Source organism: Chiloscyllium punctatum, chromosome 41, assembly GCF_047496795.1.
Source record: "Chiloscyllium punctatum isolate Juve2018m chromosome 41, sChiPun1.3, whole genome shotgun sequence".
Lineage (NCBI taxonomy): Eukaryota > Metazoa > Chordata > Chondrichthyes > Orectolobiformes > Hemiscylliidae > Chiloscyllium > Chiloscyllium punctatum.
In genome coordinates, this window is record NC_092779.1 from 13,522,953 (window position 1) to 13,548,303 (window position 25,351).

The 25,351-nt window shown below is 41.9% G+C and overlaps 1 protein-coding gene across 6 annotated transcripts in view; it reads left to right on the forward strand.

Moving 5' to 3' along the window:
• The window catches only part of trak1a (trafficking protein, kinesin binding 1a), a 205,857-nt gene that overhangs the window by 148,278 nt on the left and 32,228 nt on the right, over positions 1-25,351 (forward strand). For all 6 annotated transcript variants that reach the window (XM_072560400.1, XM_072560401.1, XM_072560404.1 and 3 more), the window contains 5 exons: positions 10,213-10,289; positions 16,884-17,000; positions 19,586-19,686; positions 21,822-21,930; positions 23,173-23,251. In XM_072560400.1, coding sequence (XP_072416501.1) covers positions 10,213-10,289; positions 16,884-17,000; positions 19,586-19,686; positions 21,822-21,930; positions 23,173-23,251 — 483 coding nt within the window. The remainder of the gene's footprint in view (positions 1-10,212; positions 10,290-16,883; positions 17,001-19,585; positions 19,687-21,821; positions 21,931-23,172; positions 23,252-25,351) is intronic.

Here is a 25,351-nt window from a genome sequence, read left to right on the forward strand (position 1 = left end):
CAAGACTGTGCTGTCATTTTGGAGGGGCAGCCAGTGGTGGTTTAACTGAGGGCACCACACATCAGGTGAGGTGTGGGGGGGTAACCTTGGTCAGTGCTGGAATTGAACCCATGCTATAAGCACCAGTGTGTATCACAAACCACACATCCCGGCCACCTCCGTTCAACTGAGACAGTTTTGTGCAGGTGCTGCAGGAATACAGGCTTTCTATGCTTTGAGTTCAGTCAGTATAATATTAGCATCTGGAACTTTGCTCATGGCAGATGAGACCCTTTTTTTTCTTTGTTATCTCCTCCGATGAGGGTTTGCCCATAACAGGCAGCCTTTCTTTTGTGTCTGGAGCTTCTTTGAAGACTCTCTTCTCTCTAGAGTACAACTTAAAGTAATAAACCATCCATTTCTCCAGCTGTTTGTCGTCGTGAGTAATGGCCACCCTAGTCTGTATGTATTTCTGCCATTTATTTTGCTGATGGACCTTCTCCATTTTTAATTCCTTCATATATGTCCCTTACAGTTGCTGTGTTAAAGGACAAATGAGAATTTATTTACAATTGCTACCAGTAGTTATTGTCACACTGACTAACAGTTACTTAACTTTACTTTGACCATTACTCAGTGCATTGAGTCTTCTCAATTGGATCCTTCTTATAGTTAAAGTAGGCCACTTGTCTTCACTGATGGGTTCCTTCACAGTGTTGCAAGCTTCAAACCAGTCAGTGTTTTCAACTGTATTGGTCTCTGTCCATTTTCATTTATTTTTCCTAGGCTATGATGCTGGAGGTGGGGTTGGCCATGACTCATCTCAGTGCCCCTACATTGATATCCCACCCTGTTGGTGAAAATGATCCGAGTTAAAGATTCTGTTGAGATTAATGTTAAGTTGCTTGTTGAAATGATCTTTCATCTCAAGTGAAGCACAATATTGTAACATAGTTACCCATGAAATTACTTGTGTTGAAAAGTGTGGTGCTGGAAAAGTGCAGCAGGGCAGGCAGCATCCGAGGAGCAGGAGAATCGACGTTTCGGGCATAAGCCCTTCTTCAGGAATGAGGCTGGTACGCCAAGCGGGCTGAGATAAAAGGTAGGGGGGAGGGAATTTGGGGGAGGGGCGCCGGGAATATGATAGGTGGAAGGAGGTGAGGGTGATAGGCCGGAGAGGGGGTGGGGACGGAGAGGTCGGGAAGAAGATTGCAGGTCAAGAAGGCGGTGCTGAGTCAGAGGGTTGGGAATGAGATAAGGTGAGGGAGGGGACATGAGGAAGCTGGAGAAATCTGCATTCATCCCTTGTGGTTGGAGAGTTCCTAGGCAGAAGATGAGGCACTCTTCCTCCAGGTGTCGTGTGGCCAGGGACTGGCAATGGAGGAGGCCAAGGACCTGCATGTCCTTGATGGAGTGGGAGGGGGAGTTAAAGTGTTCAGCCTCTGGGCGGTTGGGTTGGTTGATGCGGGTGTCCCAGAGGTGTTCCCTGAAACGTTCCGCAAGTAAGCAGCCTGTCTCCCCAATGTAGAGGAGACCACGTTGGGTGTAGCGGATACAGTAAATAATGTGTATGGAGGTGCAGGTGAATTTGCAATGGATATTGAAGGATCCACTGGGGCCTTAAAGGGAGGTGAGGGGAGAGGTGTGGACGCAAGTTTTGCACTTCTTGCAGTTGCAGGGGAAGGTGCCACGAGGGGAGGTTGGGTTGGTGGGGTGTGTGGACCTGACGAGGGAGTTGCGGAGGGAGTTGTCTCTCCGGAACGCTGATAGAGGTCGGGAGGGATTTCTCCAGCTTCCTCATTTCCCCTCCCACCCCCCCATCCCCCACCTTACCTCAGTCCCAACCAGCACCACCCTCTTAACCCGCAATCATCTTCCCGACCTCTCCGCGCTCCCCCTCTCCAGCCTATCACCCTCACCCTCACCTCCTTCCACCTATCGTTTTCCCAGGGCCCCTCCCCCCAAATTCCACCCTTCCCAGCTCTTACCTCAGCCCGCTTGGCACACCAGCCTCATTCCTGAAGAATGCCCGAAATGTCGATTCTCCTGCTCCTCGGATGCTGCCTGGCCTGCTGTGCTTTTCCAGCACCACACTTTTCAACTCTGGTCTCCAGCATCTGCAGTCCTCACTTTCTCCTCCATGAAATTACTTGTTCTGTCCAACAACAGGGACATGTTCTGAACAGTTTCTGGGGGGCAGGAGGTGCTAACATCAATTACACAAATTGCTTGTAGCAAAGCCTATATTTGTTCACGCGTCGCCTCTGATCTCCAATGGATGTTTACTTATTTTTCAGGTTTTTTATCTCCCTTCACCTTCAGCTCTCCTGAGGTGCCCACAAGACAGAAGAACTGTCTGTCTATTGCTGGCACCTAGGTTCATCTCAGTACTGGAGTGTGTTGATGTACCAGTGGGCCCACACACTGCATATTAAGAAGTCCAAACCTCCTCTTGAGTACTTCTGAAGCCAACATGCATTCCCAAGTGTCACTATGAGGAGGTGCTGCTAAGGACTTCTTGATGGAGAGACTGTGTACTGACCGAGAGAGACTCTCCTTTAGTGTTTTGCTGCCAGTTGGCTTTGTGCACTATAAAAAGGTAGCAGCTAGGGCATGTAAAAGGGGAAAGCATGTTCACTGTCTTCAACCACACAGTAGACACGTTGGCTCAACAAGATCCTTAAGCCCAACATGTTAATATGAAGCATCGTGTTTGAGTTTGGATGCAGAAAGATTTTTAATAATTTCTCGCGTTAACATGGTTTCCTCCACAAAGCTATGAACCTCAGTCCTCCTTCCCTCTACTGTAATTCCACTATGTTCATAAACACCTTTTTCATATTTCCTTGCACAGTTCTGTAATTAAGAATTAATATCCAGCTTGGAGTTTAGACAAAGAAACAAATGTCCAATTAATGTGACAACATTTTTAAAGTGACAGTATTAGTGATAACTATTAAGGAATGAAGTGTAGGAATTATGATTGTTCTTTCACAGCTATTCCTCTCAACTCTTGGCATTGTTCTTTGATTCTGCATATGCTAGAGGTGTTTAATAACCGGGTTGAGTAAATTTAAAAAGGAAATTGGCTATATGTTGACATTTCAAATATTTATAAGACTGAGTCTGCATTCGCGTGTAGGTCTGACCAGGTAAAGATAGGAGTCTATCTTTCTTGGTCTGTCTCCCTCTTGAGTCTGTCCCCCTCCCTTGATTGAGTTGGAGGACTCTTCCGAACTGCAGGCATGATGGGCCCAGTATCAAACTGATTTTCTGAATTTAGTCTTGAACCTGCTGTAACAGGTTAGCTCACATGCAGATTTGAAGTGTTGCTGGTAGTTTTCACAATCAGATACATCTGGTGGATGTGACGAAACTGCATGAATCAGTGTATAATTGGGGAATTTCAGAAAGCATTCATTTCAGTTTGACCAACTCCAGAGATTGTCAGTTGCCCTGCCATTTAATTATAGACAAACAGTGGCTTGTTTGTTATGTACTATTTTATTTTTATTGTGGAGCAGTGAACGTGCTTTCTGGCACACCCGAAGCATTGCAGTTTGTACAAAAGTCCAGAGTCAACACTGGCGATAATTAGTTTACAACTGGTAGATCGATCCTGTGTGTGCATGTGTATGCAGTTACATTTGTGCATTTTCAAGTTTTCTGTTTATAATGTGTTGATAGAAACATATTTTTATTTTCAACATGTTCAGAGATGTTATTGCTTCTCTTTGGAGCAAGTGAGCCTTGACCCAAGACCCAAGCCTCCTGGCTCAGAGTAGGGTCAATCCCACAGACATAGAACATAGAAGAATACAGCGCAGTACAGGCCCTTTGGCCCTCGATGTTGCGCCGATCCAAGCCCACCTAACCTACACTAGCCCACTATCCTCCATATGTCTATCCAATGCCTGTTTAAATGCCCATAAAGAGGGAGAGTCCACCACTGCTACTGGCAGGGCACTCCATGAACGCACGACTCACTGAGTAAAGAATCTACCCCTAACATCTGTCCTATACTACCACCCCTTAATTTAAAGCTATGCCCCCTCGTAATAGCTGACTCCATACGTGGAAAAAGGTTCTCATGGTCAACCCTATCTAAACCCCTAATCATCTTGTACACCTCTATCAAGTCACCCCTAAACCTTCTTTTCTCCAATGAGAACAGCCCCAAGTGCCTCAGCCTTTCCTCATACGATCTTCCTACCATACCAGGCAATATCCTGGTGAACCTCCTCTGCACCCGTTCCAGTGCCTCCACATCCTTCCTATAGTATGGCGACCAAAACTGCACACAATCCTCCAGATGTGGCCGCACCAGAGTCTTATACAACTGCAACATGACCTCCAGGACTCCGGAACTCAATTCCTCTACCAATAAAAGCCAGTACGCCATATGCTGCCTTCACCGCACTATTTACCTGGGTGGCAACTTTCAGAGATGACACACAAGAGTCTTTGTAGTGTATTAATATACTGATGAAAAGGCAGCACAGCTATGGTCCGTATAAATAATACTGATTGCTTTGTTTCCCGTTGATGTGCATGTGGACTTTATCCGTCAAATTTTGCTTTCAGTTTGTAGTTTTGGGTTCCATGCGCATGGGTGTATTCTAGGTTTCTTGGATTTCTGTCGTACACGATGGTAAGTTATTAGCTACAAATATTTTTTAATTTAGTGCATTGTGGCATGTAAACAGTCGGTTTGAGATTCTTTATTGCAACAGATATCGTGATGGGTGGTGAACACCACGTAATGTTGTTATGCTGTTAAGTTTGGAATCTACAATCTTGCTGACAATGACAAAGCATTAGTCATCTCTAGTTGAATCGTATTCAAATTTTCCTCCTTTATGCAAAAAAAACTTTCCATTTCTGAATTCTAATTAATCACTTACCACTGAATCAGAGCTAACTCCAAAATGACAAGTAATCCCTTCGAGCAATAGAATCAGTTTGCTTCGTGATATATTACTGCATTGGAGGATTCGGGGAAAAAGTGTAAGTTCCTGTCAGAAATAGGAGCAGTTCATTGACGTTTGATTGCATAGTGTTGTGGGATGTTGATCTGATCTCAGTTATCTTTACAACAGGAAGACTCAAGTTAAAGCCAGTCTCTTACCCCCAGTAAAATGAAGGCTGCAGAATAGGAGAGTGTACTGGGGAAATTACCAGTGAATGGCTTTGCTTGGTCCACGTGAAATGCAGGATTAAGCATTTGTGGGTGGCAGTCAAAGCAAAGGAATAAGCAGTAAACAGAATAGATAGAGGAAGTGAGAGATTTTGGAGGGAATGTCCTTATCTATCTGCCCTGTCAAGGACCTAAGGTGGTTAAGGAGGCATGTGGATGCTTCCCTTCATTGGCTGAGGAACTGAGTACAAAAGCAGGGATCTAATGCTGGAACCATATAAGACACTGGTTAGGCCACAATTGGAGATTGCTGGTACCCACGGTACAGGAAGGATGCAATTGTTCTCGAAGTGTGCAGAGAGGATTTAGAAGAACATTGCCAAGATTTGAAAATTGCAGCTTGGAGGCAAAATTGGATAAACTTGTGTTTTCCTTAGAGGAAGCTGAGGACTGACTTACTTCAGGTGTACACAATAATAAAGGGCTTGGATAGAGTGGGCAGGAAAGACCTGCTTACCCTATTGGAGAGGTCACGTACCAGGGGACACCTATTTGAGGTGATTCTAAGAAGGACTGGAGGGCAATCTCTCACTCCTGCTGGGAAGTGGGCCTATAGTGGATGGCTGGTTTACTAAGCAGCCACAGATACATTGGACTGAACGGTGTGTTTCTGTGCTGTAGTTGTTCTATGGTTCTACATATGTGAATGCTCTCAAACCACCTTATTGACAGAACTCTTCTCCATTCCTTTGTGAACTTCCCTTTCAATGACCCACACGTTTCCATTTCTGCCAGTTGACTGATCATTCCTCCACCTGCGTTCATATTTGTTTTGCCCTGATCTGGAATGCACTGCCAATGCCGGTGATGGATCCAGGATCTGTTGTATGAGTTAGTTAGTGCCCTTATGGGTTATTCTAAAGGGGACATCACGACATTAACTTCACCTGAAAGGGTATAGAGAACTGTTCCTGGGAGCTGCTAACCAATGGGTTTGAGCTGTTCAGTTATCTCTAAGTTGAGTACCAGAATGTTTTAGTCATTATAATGAGTACTTTCAATTATAACTTGAGGCCTTACAAAACACTCTCTTGTATCCTCTTCATGTCAATCAAATACACACAGCTATCCACATTTGTAATAAATCTAATTCTCCAAGACTGAGCCTCTTGTTGACATCCTTCCTCCACTTGGTATCAGTAACTTAAACTAATACCAATGAGAAGGATTGATGGCACTGAATCTATGCATCTCGGATCACTCTAGTGGACATGACTACAACCTATAGCATGCTGGCAGTCTTGGCAACCAAAAGTTCAGCAAATTCCGCTACGGCTTTCAGAAGGATGAGTCGGCAAAGGAGAAGATGTTCAGTTCTGGTAAAAGAGTCAGGGAAGTGAGGAGAAGCTAAATTGCTCTTGCAGAGAGCCAGCACAGGTTAAACTGGCTGAATAATGGCCTATTGTGCTGCCACTATTCTCTGAATATATTTGCAAAAACTACATCTGCTTTACATGGGCAAATCGAGTATCATTAACTCTCTTGCGATTCGGGAAGTGAAAACCGTGCTGGCCAAAACTGAATAGATTTAAATTTGATGTTAACCCATTGTGAGTTTCAGATATAATAGTATCTTTTTAGCATATGAGAAATAAAATGTTATGGTTTGAAATTGTAAAACCATAGGTACTTTCTCAACAAATTTAAATCTTGTTAAATTTGAAATCTTAACTTTTTTGTACTTGCAATGCTTTGGAAAACAATTTTTCTGTTTCAAATTGGTGCAAGAGCATTTTGATCAATTCAAGTTGAAATATAAGAATTGTTCTCAGCGTGTAATTTAGGAGTTGTCCATCCTGCTGAAAGGAGTATCACCCTGCCCTCATACATAATGAAACGTAACACTAGATGATTCCTATAATTCTGTTATTCAAGCTTCAAGCCTTTATGTTGAACCTGAAAGAGGAGTGCTTATCTGATGTCGAGTGCTCAATGCTTATCGGAAGAACAAAAGAAATGATTTGTTCTGTTTTGTTTTGTAAATTATTTTTTCTCTCTTCAGCTGCACCTAATTTTGAACATTGTAGACTGAAATCCAGTGTCTCTGACCTTGCCAAGAATCCAATCATTGGTGATTCAAGTCATGCCAACGCAATATGTATTTGATAGCATTTCAGTCTGGATCACTTGATCAACTATTCTATTTTAATGAGTTTTCTATGATGTGGAAGCCTATTTTTCACAACATTCTGGAAAGTCAATAGTGGGGAAGTGATGGTACTGTTTTTCCAATTTCTATTTAAAAGAATCCCTTGGAGAATTGATCTGACAGCACATGTTGAGATTTTTGTTGCATTAAAGCTTTCTAACACAGAATATGCAATAAGCAACCAACTGCTTTTTAAGGACTTACATGGATTTCAACTTGAGTGCTTTTTAAAATTTTTATGCGATTCATAAAGGTCTGATTTGCAGCAGTGTAATCAGTTAAATTTACAGCCATGTTGGATAAATTCCAAGCAATATTTTCAATATATTTTATTGTTTCACATAAACGCTACAGGTTTTATAACAGATCATGGTCTTTTTGACTTCTTAAGTAGGAGCTTTTTGAATTTCCATAAAGGTGACTTTTTGCTAGCAATCAAAGCGCCTTAAAAAAATCCAATTAAATGCTTTAAAAGAGAGCTGCTCCTTTGTTTGCTGTACCTCAGACCAACTACAAAGATGCTTCTCAATTACAAAGAAATTGTTGGAGAAACTTGGGGTCTGGTAGCATCTGTGGAAGGAAAGAAGAGTTAATGTTTCTAGTCCAGTGACCCTTCTTCAGAATTGATAGTAGGTGGCTGGCAAGGGGGTGGGTGAGAGAGCAGAAAGGTACCCAGAGAGAAAGTGAGTTGGGTAAACAAAGGTGTGATTGAGTTGATTTTGTGGTGCTGGAAGTCATAGCAGGTCAGGCAGCATCTGAGAAGCAGGAGAATCTACATTTCAGGCATAAGCCTTTCATTGGGAATGAGTCTTGTGGGACGGGAGGGCTGACAGATAAACAGAGGTGGGGGGGGGGGGAGGGGGGAGCTAGATGAAGGTGGGGGAGAAGGCAATAGGTCGGGGGGGTGTGGAGAGGATAGATGGGAAAGACAATGGACAGGTCAGGAGGGTGATGTCGAATTGGAGGCTTGGGACTGGAATAGTGAAGTGGGGGGAAGGGAAATGAGGACACTGGTGAAATCGTGATGAGCCAGGGAGGAAGAAAAGCTGATAATGGGGGACAACGAACAGGTGAAAATGGGTTGGCTGTGCTGAAAGCAGCCCATGGCATGATAGGGTGTTTTGTGTGGGGATGCGGAAAGTATATGGAATGAGGTGTTCAGGGTCTAAAATTATTGAACTGGACATTGAGTCCTAGAGGCTGCAGGGTCCCCCAGCGGCAAATGAAATGCTGTCCATCCAGCTTGGAATAAGGTTTGCCAGAGCACTACAACAAGCCTGTGATACAGATGTTAGCCAGGGAACCAAAAGCTCTTAGTCATTTTTGTGGATAGAACAAAGGTGTTCTGCAAAGCAGTCACCCAGTTTACGTTTTGTCACTTCAATGCAGAAGAGATCACATTGTGAGCAGTGAATACAGTAGACTCGACTGAGTGAAGTGCAGGTAACTCGCTGTGTCACCTGATTGAGGGAAAAAAGCGGATATTCTGAGGCTCTCCTGTGGAAGGCAGCATCATCGGAACAGATGGAGGCGGAAACTTGGAGAATGGAATGGAGTCCTTGCTGGATGCAGGGGGATTGAGAATGTACAGTCCAGGTAACTGGGAGTTGGTGGCTAGCCTATCCCTAGAAATAGAAACAGATGTTGGGAAAGGGAAGTGAGGACTGAGCGATAAGGGAGGCTGTGCTTGATCACAGAAAACACTTCATTAATAGAAATGTTTTAGCCGAAGGGTTATCTGCGTTCTCCAGTTCACGTGCAGTGCGTTTCCTTGGATGTTGGTAAGGAAATTCCTAGTATAGATATTAGTGACCTAGTTTAACATGATGTTGGAAGTCTGACTATATAGGTCACTGAGATTGACTTGTCAGGTTTATGACTTAACAGTTTCTAGTTTATCTAGATTTTTAAAAAGCATCATATAGATCATTGTCATTGTGGAATCAGAGCTTTATTTAATATAGACATGTTAATAGTCATAATGGAAAACAAAATAATCATGTCTAACAGTTTGTGTTGTTTGGTTATAATAGTAGCCATTGTTGGATAATTAAATATTTTGACATTATTTTTCATGCTGTCTTATTTTTGATTGACAATTTTTTTGCTCCTTTTGAAGAACCTGATAGTAGGCTACCTTTTCTATCAGACTTGCACAAACAGTAGTATTTGACTGTCAGATTATTCACCGCCAATATTTTCTTCTTATTTGTGTACCTTGTAAGGATTTCAGAGGAGTGTAGGAAACACGAAAGGCCTTGTCTATGATTATCGTGTGTTACATTTTATAAAAACTTCTGGCAGCATCTGTCTTATTCCTTTGCTCGCTTGCATTCTGAAATATCCAGCTCTTGGAAGCAATGTGGCATTATTGAAGTGGAGTTTGAAATTCGTGTCCAATTTCTGGGCGACTTTGGCAATTGCCAATCTTGATGAACCCCACCAATATTGACCATTGTCAGACTATCGCGTACGAGCTTCACTTTTGGGTTGTGAGTGAGTCTGTAACACTGCATAATTTCTGAACCCAAATAAATTGACTAGTGGACTGGAATCTATTTTCTTCTTTTTATTTCCTCCTTTTTCTTACCATAACCATTTTAGTGTTAAATGTTTGATTCAAAGGATCGTTCCCTAAAGGTTTTTCATGAATTTTATTTCAGCCAATGTTCACTTCGTTTTGAATCGACAAAATATGGATTTGTCTGAAAGAAATTAAGTGGCTGATTTAATTTTCTTGTTTCATTAAACCATAATTAATTCTTTTAAACAAACAATTCAATGAATTAGATACCAGTAACTTTCTGTTGAATTTGTATTTGCATGCTGACCAAGCTTTGCAGTTCTGTGCCAATGGTTAAAGTTGTAAATCTCTTTCACTTTTCAGTTCTATGTGCTGAAAGAGTGGGCCAGATGACTAAAACATACAATGATATAGATGCTGTCACTCGTCTGCTAGAAGAGGTAAGTGTTTATTATAGAAACATAATGTTCGATCAAAGCAAAAACAAGATTCATTCCTTTTAATGTGAGCTGCTTCAAAGTTGCCAGTTAATTACTATTATGACTCATAGAATCGTAAAGCCCTTCAGTGTGAAAGCAGGTCGTTGGATCCACACAGGCTGTCTGAGCATCCTGCCCAGACCCACTCGCCTACCCTATCCCTGTAACTGATGAAGGGCTTTTGCCCGAAACATCGATTTTTCTGCTCCTCGGACGCTGCCTAAACTGCTGTGCTTTTCCAGCACCACTCTTATCTATAATCTGGTTTCCAGCATCTGCAGCCCTTGTTTTTACCTATCCCTGTAACACCTAGCCTGCACATTACTGGACACTACGGGCAATTTAGCATGGCCAATCCACCTAACCTCGACATCTTTGGAATGTGGGAGAAAACCAGAGCACCTGGAGGAAACCCACGCAGACATGGGGAGAATGTGCAAATTCCACACAGACAGTCGCCCGAGGCTGGAATTGAACTTGGGTCCCTGGTGCTGTGAGGCAGCAGTGCTAAGCACTGTGCTGTTGAAAATTTCGCAGAAACTTAAAGATTCAATTTCAAAACTTGACAGTTTACGATAAAAAGAGAAGCAGTAATCCTGAATTATGTAAAAGTAAGGAGAAAGTGAGGACTGCAGATGCTGGAGATCAGAGTCGAGAGTGTAGAGCTGGAAAAGCACAGCAGGTCAGGCAGCATCTGAGGAGCAGGGGAATCGATGTTACGGGCATAAGCCCTTCATTAGGAATGATTGCCCAGATGAAGGGCTTATGCCTGAAATGTTGAGTCTCCTGCTCCTCGGATGCTGCCTGACGTGCTGTGCTTTTCCAGCACCACACTCTCAACTCTGGCTTAAAAGTATGCAATAAAGAGTGCAGTTAATGTCTCGACATAGTAGAAAGTTAGATTTGGTAGCAATGACTTGGTTGAGTTCAAAGCAATGATTTTAGTGAGTTTTGAGAAGATTTGTAGCTCAGGTTGAGGTTCTGAATGTAGGTTTGCTCGCTGAGCTGGGAGATTCATTTCCAGACATTTCATCACCCTACTAGGTAACATCATCAATGGGCCTCAGGCGAAGCACTGTACATGATTCCTGCTTTCTATTTCTATGTTTGGGTTTGTTTTGGTTGGTGATGTCATTTCCTGCTCTTTTTCTCAGGTGGTGGTAGATGGATAGTGATTTTAGTGTAGTAACCAGCCTCCCATCTATTGACTTGATCTATACTTGCCATTGCATCAAAAAAGCAATCAACATGATCAAAGACCCCTTCTACCCCGGTTATACATTTTTCCATGTTCTTCCGTCGGGCAGAAGATGTAAAAGTTCGTACTAACAGATTCAAAAACAGCTTCTTCCCTGCAGGTATCAGACTTTTGAATGGATCTTTTTAATGTTAATCTCTCTCTGCACCTTCTCATGTTGTATCCTGTACTCTGTTCTGTTACCTTGGTGTACTTGTAGAGTACGATCTGCCTGTAAAGCACATTTTTTCTGTCATACGTACCAAGGTACAGTACAGTAATAAATCAAATCAGAGTCTTATAAGACAGTAGTGGAAGTAAGGCCATTCAACCCATCGAGTCCACCCCGCCATTCAATCGTGGCTGTTGGGCATTTCAACGCCACTTACCCGCACTCTCCCTGTAGCCTTTAATTCCTTGTGAGATTAAGAATTTATCAATCTCTGCCTTGAAGGCATTTAATGTCCCACTGCACTCCGTGGCAATGAATTCCACAGGCCACCACTCTCTGGCTGAAGGAATGTCTCCTCATTTCAGTTTTAAATTGACCCCTTCTAATTCTAAGGCTATGCCCACAGGTCCTAGTATCCCCGCCTGACAGAAACAAATTCTCAGTGTCCACCCTTTCTAAGCCATGCATTGTCTTGTAACTTACTATTAGATCTCCCCTCAACCTTCTAAACTCTAACAAATACAATCACAGGATCCTCAGCTGTTAATCATACGTTAGACCTACCATTCCAGGGATCATCCATGTGAATTTCTGCTGGACACGCTCCAGTGCCAGTATATCCTTCCTGAGGTGTGGGGCCCAAAACTGGACACCATATTCTAAATGGGGCCTAGCCAGAACTTATAAAGTCTCAGTAGCACATCGTTACTTTTACATTCCAACACATGACAAAATTACATTTGCTTTCTTAACCATGGACTCAACCTGCTAGTCAACCTTTAGAGAATCCTGGACTAACACTCCCAGATCCCTCTGTACTTTGGCTTTATGAATTTTCTCACCGTTTAGAAAATAGTCCATGCCTATCTTCTTTTTTACCAAAGTGCAAGACCTCGCATTTGCTCACATTGAATTTCATCAGCCATTTCTTGGGCCACTCTCCTAAACTGTCTAAATCTTTCTGCAGCCTCCCCACCTCCTCAGAACTACCTGCCTGTCCACCTAACTTCGTATCATTGGCAAACTTCACCAGAATGTCCCCAGTTCCTTCATCCAGATCATTAATGTATAAAGTGAACAGCTGCGACCCCAACATTGAGCCCTGCAGGACACCACTTGTCACTAGCTGCCATTCTGAGAAAGAGTCTTGTGACATGGTGGGAGCTGTCTCTACCACTGAGCCAGAAGTACCGGGTTTAAGCCCCCCTCCAGTACCTGATGGCCAAGGTATGTGCTTTCAGGACATGGCCAAACATTTTTGTGTGCCAACCTGCAAATACTATGAACATATGCTCATGGCAGGTGGGCAGACCAGGAGCGATGGGAAGAACATTGGAGAGTCTGCCAGCACTACCTAACTCTGGACTACAACACTGACAGCAACTGAAACTACAGCTGAACTGTGACACACCATATATAATTTTATTTCCTGGTGCATTGCTCATGGGAGTGAGTGGCTGGACTGTTTGCCTTACAGAATCTGGTTAGAGATTCAAGTGGAAACTTGGTCAGGGGAGAGGTTTGTGTTGCTTGGGTAGTTTATGGTACAAGCTGGACAATATATTGTTGTGTTGGAATTCAGCAGGAGTGGCTGGATGTGAGGTAGAAGAACAGAGGAACAAAGGCAGATAAGTATAGACAAAGTTAAAACTCTCACAACACCAGGTTATAGTCCAAGAGGTTTAATTGGAAGCACACAAGCTTTCGGAGCAATGCTCCTTCATCAGGTGATTGTGGAGGGCTCGATCGTAACACAGAATTTATAGCAAAAATTTGCAGCGTGATGTAACTGTGAACATATTGTCTAGCTATCACCATTGTTAACAGCTAACCCGAGAATGCAACTTTTTTAAAAAAAAAGGTTTTGTGATTTACACATGAAAGAAGTGAAACTATCACTGTATTCTAACAGATGAATGGCTTAACCGACAATCAATTTTTCAATGTATAATTTCAGTTACATCACACTGCAAATTTTTGCTAACAAATCCTGTTACGATCGAGCCCTCCACAATCACCTGATGAAGGAGCGTCGCTCTGAAAGCTAGTGTGCTTCCAATTAAATCTGTTGGATTATAACCTGGTGTTGTGTGATTTTTAACTTTGTACACCTCAGTCCAACACCGGTATCTCCAAATCAAGTATAGACAAGCTTGTGTGAAGGAATGGCTAACTTGCATGGTGGTTAAAAAGGTTTTTACATATTGTGGTTTGCAAGCACCGATGTTGGAGTTTGGCTAGTACATAATTAGTGAAATGTGTTGCAATATAACAATCCTACCATACAGACAGTATTATAAATAGATATGTTTATATGTTGTGTAGGAAAACAAGCTCCCTTATTTTGGTTATGTGAAGTAGGTGACTAGACCTTTGTTATTATATGAGCACTTTCTTTCTAGAAGAACGTGGCAGAGTAGCAGTTGAAGTGAGAAATCCAAAAGCACTTTTCTCTGGGGGCCAAAGACATTCATTACAAACAGTATTCAAGCTAGGGATTGGTCATTCTGCCCTGTAGCTTAAAACGCTGTTGTTTTCAGTCTTTGTGGCAATTGGCTGCAGATGTCTGGGAATGTTACGGCAACTGAGGGTACAGCAAACTAATGAAATGGAGTTTCCCTTTTTTTAAACTCAGCAAGCACACTGAAAAGTGCTAGTGTTTGGGATAATTCCCAGGTTTATTTTATTCAGCTGATGACAAGGTAAAGAGAAACAGTAAATTGTACCATTTACTGTTGTTTCCTCCTATAAATGTGCTGTGCTCATTTATCTTGTTTTGAAAATGTATCTTAGTCATAGATTGTTGCAGCATTGACTTAGAATATTACCAAATGTGACTACTTGCAGTCAATAAAATGTTTGATAAAATTGAAAGTGAAATATTATTAAAGTGTGTTTGCAAGCCTAGATTAGACTTTTTTTCCTGACAAACCTTCAAACAGCTTATAATTAAGGGAATGCTTTAATTTTATTTGAAAATTATCAAGCTTTATCACAATGCACAACTCTTAAAGTATAAACCTGCCATGTCAAAATGTTTGATTTGTTTCATTGGAACAATGAGTGGGACAATAAATGTATTGAGAAAAACTGGCTCTGTTTGAATCATGTATAGTCTCATTATCTGAACAGATGTAAACTGGGACTGATTGCTGGGTTGGCATCTGGCAGCCCCATTTTGAAACTCATGACCATAAGATCATGAACGCAACAACTGGAGATCCTGCCATAAGGAACTTTCTGCAATGATGTGAGGCTGTATACTTAACCTCTGAAAGCTTTCACTATCAACTTTGCACCAACGACAACTTAGAGTTATATCGCACCTTTAAAGTAAGGAAACATCCAAAGCTGCTTCCAAGGAGAGTTGTAAAGTACACCGCTGAGCCATTTAAGGAGATATTGCGTCAGAGGAGCAAACATTTAGTCAAAGTTTTTTTTTAAAATAACTGTCTTGGGAATGGAATTCATTGCCTGGACATGATAAAAATTGCAAAACTTGAAGTTATTGTCCAATAAGTTTATTTGGAAGCTAGCTACCTGATTAAAGAGCAGCACTTCAAAAGCCAGTGGTTTCAAATAAATCTGTTGGACAATAACGTGGTGTTGTGATTGTTAATTTTGTCCACCCGAGTCCAACACCAGCACCTCTGCATCTTGTCTGGAAATGTGATAGTGGCAGGTGCAATTGAGTCGTTTGGGAGAGGCATTGGATGATAATTTGAATTGACATGATGTGTGGGGAAAAGGCCAGCGATTGGCACCAGGTCACAGAATTAGTGTAGGCTTGATGGGCTGAATGGCCTCTTCCTGTGCCATAACAATTCTGTCATTAAAGGAGGAAAGTGAGACGGAGGGGTAGAAGGAAGGAATTCCAGAACTTGTGGCTCAGTGAAGCGAAGTCACAGCCTGTGGTGGTGGAGAAATGTGAACTGAATTTGAGAGGCTAGAATTAAAGGAATGTGGAGATTTTGGAGGTGTGTAGGGCCAGAGGAGATTATGGAAGTAGGGATGGACGGAGCTGAAATTGTAAACAAAGATGCAGTAATATAGAACATAGACCATGGAACAGTACAGCTGAATAACAGGCTCTTCAGCTGACCATGTTTGCGTTGACCATAATGTTCTAAACTAATCCCATCTGCCTGTACGTGGTCCATTTCCTTCTACTCTTTTTATAATGCAATGGGAGGCTTATATCTCTACGTAATGCTATCTATTCTTGAGTAATTTTGCTGAACAAGCTCATAAGATAAAATGAGCAAAAAAGAAAATGACCACTTGGAGTAAGGAATGGGAGGTCAAAGAACGGACCATATCCAGCAGTGGGTTTGCTGTCCTTGGAATTGGAAGTGAGAGCATTGACAATAATCAAAGTAACTTTAATTAAAAAAACAAATTTCTTGCTAATAGAACATGTACACAGGCACCATGTATCATTTTCCACTTGGATTCAGAAACCTATTACAAGCAATTGTGTGATTTAGTATTGAAGGGTGAACAGAATAGATAGTAACCTGATTCCTTAGCTCACCTAAATTATAGTTGTGTTGCCTGAAGCCAGGGTGATGTCTTCTGCTGTCATAATACTAATTTCAGAGGTGTTTTGTCATCTTTGTTGACCTGCTCAATTAGTTTGAGACTGACAGGTGCCTTGAATCCTTGCCTGCAGTTCTATACCAGAAAACAGTTGGGCAGATGATGAGCTCACGTCCGAAAGAAACAAGGGGAAATCTGTAGATGCACAGGGGTGGGAGTGTGAATTTATTGCTCTAGATGTGCATTGAAAGTCTGTTGCTCAGTATATTTTACACTGCATTGCTTTGGGAGGAGGAAGCTCAGAGTCATGGAGTTTACAAACTTTGTTTCAAGCTTTGAAAATATATGAATAGAGGAGGTGTTAATTCTATCACTTGAGTTGGAGTGTGTACATTGAAGGGCATTGATTTGCTAGTGACTTGAGCATATACAGATTGACATGGAATGAGTCAAACTTGGAGATTAATGAGCCACTCTGTAAATTCTTGTCAGTAGGTAAATGGTAGTACAGAACTGAGTTTTGCTGAGGCAAAAAAAACACCCTATTGTCAATGTTTTCATCTTTCACTGATTCAGATAATGTTAAATTTTGTGTTGTCACTTGCAGAAAGAGCGTGATTTAGAGTTAGCTGCACGGATTGGTCAGTCTTTGCTAAAGAAGAACAGGACGCTAACTGAAAGGAACGAACACCTTGAGGAGCAAGTGGAACATGCGAGGGAGGAGGTGAGTGCATCTTGGGCATTACGATTGCATGCCTTTTTAGAAAAAAACTTTGCTATCTGGTAGATTTAGTTGTACCTGCTGTGTTTTCAGTTTTCTTGATGCCTCTTTATAGTTTGTGATATAGAAGAATTGGAAAGCTTCAACATCAGAGTCATTGATGCCTACAGCACAGAAAAAGGCCATTGGGTCCATCATGTCCATGCCCGTCAAAAACAATCACCCAACTACGCTATGCCCACTTGCCAGCACTTGGCTCATAACCTTGTGTGCCTTGGTATGGCAAGTGCACCACTAAATGCTTTTAAAATGTTTTGAGGGTTTCTGTCTCTACCACCCCTACAGGCAGAGAGTTTCAGATTCCCATCAACCTCTGGATGGAAACAAACTTCTCCTCAAATCTCCTCTAAACCTCAGCCCTTCACCTTAAATCTTCAGTTGCAGTTGATCTTCTAGTGGAGTCCAGAAGGGATTCTGTACTTTTTGGATGTTCCATCTCTTGAATGAGATATTGACCTGAGGCCCCATCTGCCCCCTCAATTGGACTTAGAAAATCCCATGGTCACTCTTTTAGAAGAGAGCAGTGGAATTATACTGGGTGTCCTGACCACCATGACAAAGTTTAGATTAGATAGATTACTTACTTAGTGTGGAAACAGGCCCTTCGGCCCAACAAGTCCACACTGACCCGCTGAAGCGCAACCCACCCATCCCTCCACATACCTTCACCTAACACTACGGGCAAATTAGCATGGCCAATTCACCTGGCCTGCACATGTTTGGACTGTGGGAGGAAACTGGAGCACCTGGTGGAAACCCACGCAGACACTGGGAGAATGTGCAAACTCCACATAGTCAGTTGCCTGAGGCTGGAATTGAACCCTAGTCTCTGGCGCTGTGAGGCAGCAGTGCTAACCACTGTGCCGCCCACTTAGTAGAAGTGATGGCATAGTGATATTGTTGTTAGACTATTAATCCAGAAACTCAGATAACGTTCCGGGGAATTTGAATTCAATTTTAAAACAAACCACACCTGGAATTCAGAGTCATGAAAGCCATTGCCAATTGATGGAAAAACCAATCTGGCTTACTAATGTCCTTTGGTGACCCTTACCTGGTCTGGCCTACAAGTGACTCCAGATCCAGAGCAATGTGGTGGACTCTCATCTGCCCTCTGAAATAGCTTAGTAAGCCATTCAGTTCAAGGGCAACTAGGGGTGGGCAATAGGTGTTGGACCAGCAACGCTCATGGCCCACAAGTGAATTTAAAAGAACAGAAGTAATAAATGTGTAAAATGCTGGTAGTGCCAAGTTGCTCATGTGAAGATATTTTTGAACTGTCCCAATGGTTATTGTATTGTTTTTCCTTCCAGTTTCTCAAAAATTAGATTGGATTTGAAATACAAATTAGGAGAAAGTGAGGACTGCAGATGTTGGCGATCAAAGTCGAAAAGTGTGTTGCTGGCAAAGCACAGCAGGACAGGCAGCATCCAAGGAGCAGGGGAATTGACCCTTCGTCAGGATTGTGGGGCTGGGTGATGGGTCTGAGAGATGGGTGGGGCTGAAGGGATGGTAGCTGAGAAGTGATAGGTAGATGGAGTAGGTCAGAGCGGAGGGCGGAGTGGATAGGAGGGAAGGAAGGTGGACAGGTAGGACAGTTCAAGAGGCCTGTGCCAAATTGAAGGGTTAAATCTGGAATAAGGTGGGGGGAAGGGAGATGAGGAATCTGCTAAATTGACGTTGATGCCGTGTGGTTTGAGGGTACCAAGGTGTAACATGAGGTGTTCTTCCTCCAGGTACTGGGTGGCTTGCATTTGGCATTGGAGGAGGCCCAGGACCTGCATGTCCTTGGCAGAGTGGGGCGGGGTTGTTGATATGGTCGGCCACAGGGCGGTAGGATTGTTTGGTGCGAGCATCTTAGAGACATTCCCTGAAATGTTCCCCAAGTTGGCATCCAGCCTTCCCAGTGTATGGGAAGACCACATTGAGGGGAGCGAGCACAGCAGATGAGGTGTTTGGATGTGCAGGAAAATCTCTGCTGGATGTGTAAGGACCCTCCAACCACACTGCATCGATATCGACTTCACCAGTTTTCTGATCTCCCTCACCTCCCCCTCCATCACCTCATCCCTGATCCAACTTTCCAACTGTCCATCTTTCTTCCCACCCAACCATTCCACCCTCTCCTCCAGCCTATCACTATCACCCCCACCTACATCTGCCTATTGCCTTCCCAGCTACCTTCCTCTCAGTCCCCTACCCATCTATCTGATGAAGGGCGTATGCCTGTAATATTGATTCTCCTGCTCCTCGGATGCTGCCTGACCTGCTATGTTTTTCCAGCACTGCACCTTTTGACTCTTGAAATATAATTTCTTCTGTTCTCTTCACAGAGGTTGCCAGACCTGCTGAGTTTCTCCAGTGTTTTCTTTTTCATTTAGATTTCCAGAATCTGCAGTATTTTGCTTTTGTGTTCTGCTGGTCATGGTATCATGGTTTTTTTTTCGCTCCGTGTACTTTCTGTTCTCAACAGTGTTTTTTAAAATTTCTCTCTTATGCCCCACCCCCCCATCTCTGGTACTGACCAGGTTTCTCAACTCCGTCATGAGCTGTCTATGAAAGATGAGTTACTACAATTCTACACCAATGCGGCAGAAGAAAGTGAGAGTGACTCCACTTCCTCCACACCGTAAGTATTCTGTTCAGTCCTGTCAAGTAGCATCATTCAGAAGTGTCCCTGAACCAGTGGAAAAAAAAGAGTTAAAAATGGGAGCATGCCTGAACCATGAAACTTATCAATAAATAGCTGTGAGGCGTATTAATGCATTTTGTTTTAATAACGTCGACGACATGGCGGCCTCTCAGCGTCAGAGACCTGGGTTCAATTCCTGCCTCAGGCATCTGTCTGTGTGGAGTTTGCACATTCTCCCCGTGTCTGCGTGGGTTTCCTCTGAGTGCTCCAGTTTCCTCCCACAGTTCAAAGATGTGCAGGTCAGGTGAATTGGCCATGCTAAATTGCCCGTAGTGTTAGGTGAAGGGGTAAATTTAGGGGAATGGGTCTGGGTGGATTGCTCTTCGGAGGGTTGGTGAGGACTTGTTGGGCCGAAGGGCCTGCTTCCACACTGTAAGTAGTCTAATCTAAACATGGATACCTGTGCCTGAAATCTTTCTTTTTTAAAAAAAAGTCTTCAATTCAGACATCTGTAATTTTTTTTCTTTGACACCAGGAGAGAGCCATTTTAACGTGAATGTAGTGGATCAAGAAGGCAGCTCAGCACCACTTCCTTGAGGGTAATTAGAGATGGGAAATAAATGTTGACCAAGCCAGTGACACTCACGTCCAACAAATGGATTAAAAAAGTGTAACAAGGGATTAAAATTATATCTGATGGTCCTGACAATGGCACTTTTGACATTGGCAGGGTGATGGTGTAGAGCTGTTGGTCTTTAAAATGTGGTTTTGTAAGAGTGACATCAGTGTTTTGGGTTAAGTGTGATCAATGGCCAGGAAATTGCCCAATAAAATTCTGCCATTCCTGTAATGCTAAATTGGCATAAAGAAATTGTTTCCACGAAGATATTCTGCCCTATTATACTACAATGTGCATGAAGACAGTTTACCATTATCTTATGCATAGCTATTAGGGATAGCAAATGGAGTGAAGGCTTTTATTCCAAAGAGATGGAGTATGAAAGTAGGGAGGTTTTGCTTGACATTATTTTAGTCAACCCACAGCTGGAATACTGTGAACTGTTTTGGTCCACTTCCCCAAGGAAAGATGGACCAGCATTGGAGACAGTCTGAGAAGGTTCACTAGGCTAGTCGTGAGTAAGGGCTGCTGGACCTGAAACGTTAACTCTGATTTCTCTTCACAGATGCTGTCAGACCTACTGAGCTTTTCCAGCAACTTCTGTTTTTATTTATGATTTACAGCTCCCACGGTTCTTTTGGTTTTTATTCACAAGGGCTGGTAGTAGCTATAGAGTACTACTTTTATAAGGGAAGGTTGACGAGGTTGGGCCTGTGCTCATTGGAGTTTCACAGAATGAGAGATTCTTAGGCAATTTGACAGGATAGGAGTGGAAAAGTAATTCCCCTTGTGGAACAGTCTAGGATCAGAAGGCATAACCTCAGGTTGAGCTTGCCCGTGTAAGATACCAATAAGGAATTTCTTCTGTCAGAGGGTAGAAAATCTTCACCGCAAAAGGCTGTCAAGGCTGTGTCATGAAGTTTATTCAAGGTTGAACTCGACAGATTTTTACTTGGGTAGGGATTAAAAGGAAATGCAGGAAAATGGGGCTGAGGATTATCAGAACAATGTAATCTCATTGAATGGTGGAGCTGACTCAATGGGCCAAATGACTTATTCCTGCTCCTGTACCTTATGGTCTTGTAGGCAGTGATGCCACATTCTGTGAGTAAAAAATGTAGTTGGATGTCAGTAGAAATCATTAAATGTGGTTTTTGTTTTATAGCAAATCAAGGCACTTAGCATTGCTTGAAAAAAAGCACACCCTGTTGAAGCTTTTTGTCTTGTACTCCTCAGGACAATTTGCAAGACTGATGAATGGAAGGTTATAAAAACTAGAATAAAATGTCTTTTTTTTTCTAGCAAGCCTCAAGTTCAATGTGATCAGATGATATTTTATAAAAATATTTGTTTAAAATTTTAATTTGTCGCAGGCTACATTTTTCTAAGTATTAACAAAAACTCAATTGTGGTTTATTTCTTGAGGCTGATTTTGTAAATGAGTAAAACCTTTGTTATGAACAAATGAGCACAAAATGATCTTGAGGTTTTTTTTTCTTTGTTATGCCCTCAGGTTGAGACGAATTGAGTCTACCTCATCTGTACAGAATTATTTTCATTTGGATTCTCTTCAAAGGAAGCTGAAGGATCTGGAAGAAGAAAATGTTGTTTTAAGAACAGAGGTAAAATAAATCTGTTTTCCACTCCCATTCAAATCAAAGCCAGATGAAAATATTATTGACCAAGGAATGTCTGCATTTGTAGGTTTTTTTTATTAACCTGTCATGCAGCTAGGATTGCAGTTGATGTTGGTTACAGTCAGAATTGCAGTGGCCAGGCTTAATGCTTTATTGGACATCTATACACCGCTTGTTTGGAATGAAGAGAAATCAAATAGCTTTATTTTGCTAGTTATGCAAAGTTTATTTTGGTTGAGTGCTTTGCTTTTTCATCTATTCTCCCTGGCTTAGAGTTGTAGAATCATCAGGCATCTACAGAACAGCAAAAAAGCACTTCAACCCATCAAGTCTGTGTCAGTCAATAACTAACTAATGATTCTAATCCCATGTGGAGAAATGATTAATTGTTAGCTCCCACTCTAAACCTTTTCTTTCTGGTTGGCCAGTCAGAATTGGGTACTTTGTGCATGAGGATGGGTACATTGTTTTGTACAACAGTGGCTTAGCACGTGAAGTGTTCATAAGTTGATAAGTAAAGTTTCAACAGTTTTGTTACGAAGTTCCTGTAGCACGTCAAAGTGGAGCACAATACCAATGCTAGAAAATCTGAAATAGAAGCTGGTTAATCCCAGCAGAAGTATCAACGCCCATACATGTAAATAGAGGCAGTTCTTTGTCATCTGAGGGAGCTTACATGTGTGCAATCTACTCTGTTTATCTTGGCCACACAGTCCATAGTAATAAACAATATCATCCATCTGTGGTGGTTATTTCAGTAGCTTGTTGATAGACAGTAGTCCACACCCTTGTCAGTGAATTTCACTATCTCTTGAATGTATAGACTACATACAGGAGAGTGTAAGAGGCAGCAACTCTGAAACCCTATGCATTTGGTTCCATTCTGTGTGAATTGGCTTTATGCAGGTGTGTAAGGAATTATCATCAGAATAAAAATGATAGCTAACCTTTTACTCCACAGTCTAAAAGAGACTTTTGTTGCTGATGAGCATTTAGAAACCTTTGCATTAACCTCCTTGGTAACCTTCTATTGGCCAGAAGAGATGTACGTACTATTGTTGCTTGTGTGGTATTTCTCCACTGTCACATAGTAATGTAGAGGAGCCAAGGTTTGTTATTTAATCATCTACGATACATCCTGAAACATTATAATAATTAATAATAAAAAAAAATTTGTGGAACTGTTACTTGTATTGTAATACAATGCATTTTTATCTTGACATTCAGACTTGCCATCTGCAGACTGAGACCATTTCATACGAAGAGAAGGAGCAGCAACTTGTCAATGACTGTGTGAAGGAGCTAAGTATGTTTCAAGTGCCAGGACAATCCTACAAAATTAGTCATTTCAAATGACTAATCATTTCCCCCATCCTGTGTATGACTCAACTACAGCGGGTGGCGTGGTTAGCACTGCTGCCGCACTGTGCCAGGGACCTGGGTTCGATTCCAGCCTCTGGTGACTCTGTATGTGGAGTTTGCACGTTCTCCCAGTGTCTACATGGATTTCCTCCGGGTGCTCCGGTTTTCTCCCACAGTCCAAAGATGTGCAGATCAGGTGACTTGGCCATGCTAAATTGCCCATAATGTTAGGTGTATTTGTCAGAGGGAAATGGGTTTTTGTAGGTTACTCTTCGGAGGGTTGGTCTGGACTTGTTGCACTGAAGAGCCTGTTTCCACACTGTAGGGAATCTCATATACAATATTTTTTAAATCCAGGATATTTTATGGCTACTTGCACCCAGATGATTTTGTAATCAAAGTTCAAGGTTAAGATCAAAAGCAATGCATCAGTCACCTTTGAATCTTTTGACGTCAACTTAGTTGCTGGAGAGGTTCTGCAATATATCAAAAATGCAAGCTTTTCAACAACTGCTTGTATTTTTAACACACCTCTAAAGTAGTAAAACATTCCATTGTGGTTACTGAAGTCAATAACCATCAGGCAAAGAATGACACCACCCTGCGTAAGAGATATTAGGTGGTTTTCAAAATCTAGGTTAAAAAGATAGGTTTTATGGAGAGTCTTAAAAGATCTTAAGAGGATTAGGGAGAGAATTCTGGAACTTAGGGTCATGACACCTAAAGGTATAACTGCCAATTGTGGAGAGAAGAGGATTGGGGATGTGCCAAGATTTCAGAAGGCTTGTGTTGGAGGAAGCCATGGTGAAAAAGAAGGGCAAAGCTATGAAGAGATTTTAAAAATGGAATGGTTTTTAAAATTGAGGCCATACTGTGCCTAGATCCTTAGTAGGTCACTGAGCTTAGAACAATTTTGGATTTAGGCTCATTGATTGCAAGGTTTTCCCTGGTAATAGAAATAAGCTGTAAGTGAAACAATGAAGCAAAATTTGTTTTGTTTTGAATAGCTAATATTGTGCACACTTCAGTTCTATGAAGCATAATGCACAGCTCACCTTTCATCTTCCACTGATGCAATTTACAGTCAGCTTCACCATCTGAAATAAAATAGAAGAAATAAAAATATTAACATCAAGATCTAAAACTTTCGAAACTAGCCTTTCATATGCCTCAACTTTGCCTCTAACATGTACAAATTTAAAGTTAGCACAATGGCTTTATAAACATACAGTATTTCCCCTCCTGTCTGATCTTCAACAGTCACCCTTCCTCTTCCCAAGCGAATGTCTTATACTGCAATATGGAACTGACTTTTACTGGCCCTCAGAAGGTAGAATAGAAGGTGGAAGGAGGAGCCAGTTTAAAAAAAAGATTGTGGGGAGTCAAACTTGATTGGCTTCCTCATGGGATCTTCTCCATGGGGCATTTTGCAGATGACAGTACTTGACGTGGTTAGACTGTCCGACTGAAACAGATGGGTACTGTTCACGTACCTTGCCTTGAAGAGAGCTCACCTTTTGGAGTTCTGTGTTGTGTACAGAATATTGTATAATAACTGGGAAAACTGCACTGATAACTTTGTTCCCCTGATCTGCAAACTTGCCAAATATGTAACATCTCAATGAGTCCATCAAGATAACCACTTTGCCCGACTGCTGTTCAGGGCAAAAGTAAATCATATCAGATTTAGTCATTTAACAGAAAACAATACTTTATTGTGACTTTAATAAATGGCAGAAGAAAGAATAGATTCCTAATTTATTTCTATGTCACTTAAACCATATCCCTTTTAAAAACCCCAAAAATTCATACACATAGCAACTCCCCCTTTTCCCTTGCGCACACACACACATTTAAGACAGACAAAAGGCAAAATGTTTAACACTGTTTATGGGTAGAGGAAGAATACAGACAGGGTAAACAAAATTCTTAAGATCCCAAGTCCAAATTTCAGTCGTGAGTTAATTTGTTTCTTTTTATTTTTAGAAGTAATAACCCGCTGTTGTCTATAAAGTGATGATCGTTCTTAACTTGTCTTTTCACC